The sequence below is a fragment of the Octopus bimaculoides genome, chromosome 1 (genome assembly GCF_046866305.1).
Source record: "Octopus bimaculoides isolate indiv1 chromosome 1, ASM4686630v1, whole genome shotgun sequence".
In the NCBI taxonomy this organism is placed as follows: Eukaryota; Metazoa; Mollusca; class Cephalopoda; order Octopoda; family Octopodidae; genus Octopus; species Octopus bimaculoides.
The window spans coordinates 181,565,906-181,570,905 of record NC_142928.1 but is presented as its reverse complement, the minus strand read 5'-3'; the positions used below and the strand labels follow the sequence as shown (position 1 = coordinate 181,570,905).

The 5,000-nt window shown below is 31.2% G+C and overlaps 1 protein-coding gene across 5 annotated transcripts in view; it reads left to right on the top strand.

Moving 5' to 3' along the window:
- LOC106868399 (peroxisome proliferator-activated receptor delta) overlaps positions 1-5,000 on the top strand; it is a 609,065-nt gene that overhangs the window by 75,884 nt on the left and 528,181 nt on the right. Inside the window, exon 1 of one of the 5 annotated variants that reach the window (XM_089363325.1) lies at positions 3,414-3,531. The exons of 2 other annotated variants lie outside the window; for them this stretch is intronic. In XM_089363325.1, coding sequence (XP_089219451.1) covers positions 3,517-3,531 — 15 coding nt within the window. In that variant the 5' untranslated portion in view covers positions 3,414-3,516. Of the gene's footprint in view, positions 1-3,413; positions 3,532-5,000 lie in introns of those variants that run through there. 2 more of the 5 variants (XM_089363319.1, XM_089363334.1) reach the window with 2 other exon arrangements.

Below are 5,000 nucleotides of genomic sequence, written 5' to 3'. Positions count from 1 at the left end.
TCGCGTGCCAGAGATGATGGAATGATATACAGATGCTGAATGCAACAAATGCCTTTCCTGTGAATATTCGAGGGTGAAGGCCCACGGATGAGCAAAAGAAGAAAGTAGATGTCCAGGGTATGATTTTACGAAACCGCACTGGAGTTCAGTAAGAAAGAAGGAGGACTCCAAGATGATGGGGAGGTTGTGGTTGATGGTAATTCCTGTTGTATGTGAGATGTTACAAGTGAATAAGAGAAGACAATAGCTTGCAGTATTAAAGGGTTGCCCTTCTGTAGAATGGGACTCTCTTACCATACTTCAATATCGGGATATATTGCATGAAAGAGAGGGGGAGGGAGACGAGAGAGGGGGGAATAGAAGACGAGAAAGAAAGAGAGAGGAGAGAGAGCATGAAGACTGATTAGTGAGGACATGGATTGGATCTGGTACCTATTGTGCGAAGCTAAGGAGAGGGATATCACCCTCGAATATCAATGTTTAGAGGAAAATTTTACCGTGTGTAACCAAGTCAATAAAGATATCCTAAGTAGAGAGAAATGAAAATTTCAAATTATTGTAGATTAGGAGTTAACAAAAATAATCTACGACCCAAATGAGAAAGTTCATTTCAACTTTCCTTGTAATGTACACATTTTGAAGAACTTCAATATGTATATTAGTTAAGGAAATATTCTTAATATTTAATATCATTATGCATACAGGTGATTTTGCGCTTACACTTAGTTACAACACATGTTGTAAGAAACTGTTGTAGAGAAAGTCCATGTCCGTTTCCCCGATAACATGAATAATCATAAATACTATTCTGTAAAACATAAATCGTTCAATGTTTTCGTGCTAATCCAGCTTCTGGTTATAAACGGCATTCTGGCAGAAACAAGAGCATGATGATTTATTATCTGTTGATTTCTATCAAAGTAGTACATTATCTTGCACGTATTAGAATGCTTCTGAGAGTTTACACCAAAAATGAATGAACATGTGTTTCGAATGAACTAGGCGTAAGGGTTGTCTAACGAAGAGTAGAATCTCGATATTTAAATTTCTGGTCGCCTTCTTTTCGTGTTTGGATTAAAACCGAGAGAATTTTCATAGCAAATGTCGTTATATTAATCCGTAAGCTCTCCCAATCCTCTCTCTTTATACATACATGCATACACACATACATACATACAAACATACATATATACATATATATGTATATATATAGAGATGTGTGTATGTGTGTATCTATTTATAAATATATTTATATATATGCGAATTATGTAAGCATGCATGTACGCATATATATATATATATATATATATATATATATATATATATATAATTTTCAGAATGAGAAAAACTCCAAGGCTCTTTTACTCTTTTACTCTTTTTTTTTACTCTTTTACTTGCTTCAGTCATTTGACTGCGGCCATGCTGGAGCACCGCCTTTAGTCGATAAAATCGAACCCACAACTTATTCTTTGTAAGCCTAGTACTTATTCTATCGGGTTTGGTCGGCCCGAGGCTATAGTAGTAGACACTTGCCCAAGGTGCCACGCAGTGGGACTGAACCCGGAACCATGTGGTTGGTAAGCAAGCTACTTACCACACAGCCATTCCTGCGCCTCTTATCTAAATTAACTATTGCTTAACCATTTCCTCATACCGTTTCCGATGAAGGAATATATAAATTATCCCGAAACAGCTGTAAGACCTTCTATTTATAAATGTTCTAAAATCTTTCACAGCCTTGGATTTTTATCTCATTCTGAATTTTTTTTATATATACACATGCTGATATATGACCTACGTTGGACTTCTTATCCGCATTATCACCGAACCTGGAGCTTAACTATGGTCTGTCCATAGCACTTACTCAGCATTACCTGACACATTTGGGTCTTATTGACATCATTACCTCTCATAACCTCTCTCTCTCTCTCTCTCTCTCTCTCTCTCTCTCTCTGTATAGATATATATATATATATATATATATATATTCTTTATGTGAGTTTGTGTGTTGAAGCATACTCTGTTGTGTCTGGGCAGAGTCATTCTCTTTTAGTGCCTTATAGTTTAACACACTCACTGGAAAAATTTCCACTCACTTACTAAATATTTTTCTAAAATTTTAACGGCGAATGTGTTAAAGTATAAGGCACTAAATGAGAATCACTTTCCCCAGAACAAACAGTATGTATATATATATATATATATATATATATATATATATATATATATATATATATTTAACACATCCATTATAACCTGAATTGTCTAATTGATATTTCTTACAAAGGCTGCTTCATAGACACACACTCACACATACATACGTAAAAATCTATCTATCTGTCTGTGTGTCTATCTATCTATCTATCTATCTATCTATCTATCTATCTATCTATCTATCTATCTATCTATCTACCTATCTATCTATCTATATGCATTTGTATATGTGCGTGTATGTGAATGCCTGTATACATGTAATAAGTTCCCTTACCGTTGTTAATGAATTTGGGGGGATGTGCATGTTGATGCTTAAGAGAAACTTAATAAAATATCAATTTTAGCATAAACTCAATTGTGGAGGTAAGGAATTAGTTTATTACACTATATTTCTAGTCACAGTTGTCCCAATCTTCATCTAGGCAATTCATAATTTATATGTCTAAACTATCAGGAGGAACAAGAAACTTTTATTGAAGTTTAAATGTAATTGAACCGCATGAATGAAAATTAAATAGACAAAGCTACCAAAAATGTTTTTACTTGTATGTTAAATACAGTTTTGTTCTTTACGTGCCACAGTTGATTCTTGAGTTTGTTTTGCCGTACCTTAAACAACTAACATCTGCAAGAAGAAAACGGTAGACATAATGTTCGTATCTCAGGTGACGCCCATGAGATAACAGCTTTTGAGTGAAATATCTTTTGGGTGCCTTTAGTAGATTCCATTCTGTTCCAAGAAACTGGGCCGGGTTTCCAGTTTCAAGATACTTTCTTCCTTCCATTTCACCTGTTTTAGGAATCCCTATAAAACGTGAAAGCTACAGCATTCCCTTCTTATTAAAATATAAAAAAAAATACATATCTGTTCAAGTGTATATGAATGCGTTTGAGGATAGATACGTTGAAGTTACTATTTGAAATATAGTCGGCACAAGCACCAATTTTGTTCTTTCTAGAGAGGCACAATTACTTTTTATTCTGCCTTCAGTCAAATTTTCCTATATTTATTGGAAGATGAATAAATGGAAGAAAATTAGTCATTCGATTTTTGAACAATCTAACCTATATACGTATGACATTATAACTACCTTTATATGCAATAAATGTACCGTGTAAAACAGAAAGACTTGTTACAAATAAGAACGAGACAGCCAACACGTTAGGGTGTAGGAGGGAGAAGTCGGTCAAACTCATATAGAAAGACGTGTCGTAATATGGTATAGCGTAAACACAAGCGAGAAGCAGACGACAATTTTAAAATCGATCTGAAAAAAAAACCGAGAAAAAGAAAAAAGAAAAATGGAGACATCAAAGGTTAGAAAATATAACTTTTCTCTATATTTCACTTATATATATATATATGGGTATATTTTTTATTGTAAGTTTTAGGGTTTCATAACGTAATGACAGATAATTTGTTGTTTGTATTTTGAAGTTATCGTAATTACCATTACAATTTTGTTATATAAGAAACATAATTTGTTTTCTTGGTGAAATTATATTGCAATTCCATGAAAATTTCTTTCATACACAAATATTTAGTAAATAAATTCCTAATCGAATTACATATTTTCCTCTCTCATCTTTTTATCTTTTTTTTTTTTTGTAATTCTAAATCACAATTTTCAAACAAAATATATATGAATACACGAGGGTTGTGTATCTTAATGATATCGCGAAAGAGTATCTGAAGAGGGAACGGTGAATGAAATATTGTATCACATACAATATTAAGAGCCTCTTTTTTTTTATTGTTATGTACAGCTTCTAATTCTCTACATTTTAGCATAGAATTTTAAATTTTCACTATGTATTGAAATTATTTAATAGAATCGTTGCAGAAATACACACTTCAATTTTAAGTATATAATTCATCATATGTATGTTTGTATGTATGTGTGTATTTATGTATGTATGTATGTATGTATGTATGTATGTATGTATGTATGCATGTATGTATATGAGTGTGTATGTGTGTATGTATTATTATAAATATATTATATATATGCATATATACATACACATACATTTATATGTGTATGTATACATACATACATACATAAATACATAATACATATATACATATATATATATATATATATATATATATATATATATATATATATATATATATATATATATATATATATGTATATATATATATATATATATATATATATATATATATATATATATATATATATATATATATATATATATATATATATATATATATACATATATATATATATACATACATACATACATACATACATACATATATAAAATATGATGAAAAGTGGTTAGTTTTCAGTTTATAAAGGTGTTTCACTTCTGTGGTGATTAGAATACCCAGAGCTGAACACTCTCTACACAAGCAGCTTATTCAGAATATTCTTTTGGTTTTTGGTGGATATTGAGAAATGCGTTACGCTGTGCTGTGTATAAAGAATATTCATCTATGATCTTTGTGAGGTGAAGGAATTCAATACATTAAGAAGAGTAAAGAATTATAAAGAATTAATAAGAAAAACTAAAAGAGCAATAACAAAAATATTTGAAATAAAATATAAACAAATGCTTCACTTCTAATGTTTCATTTATTTGGTCTCATTTGCATCCTGCTTAACTGTATTGCACTGCAGTTTTTATAAAGCATTTTTATGAAACACTCCTGCTTTCAGGATACATCTCTTCCTGATGGAAACGGAATAAGCTAGCTTTTAAGTGAGATGATGGTCTTGTTGTTGTTGTTGTTGTTGTTGCTCTTCTTCTTCTTCTTC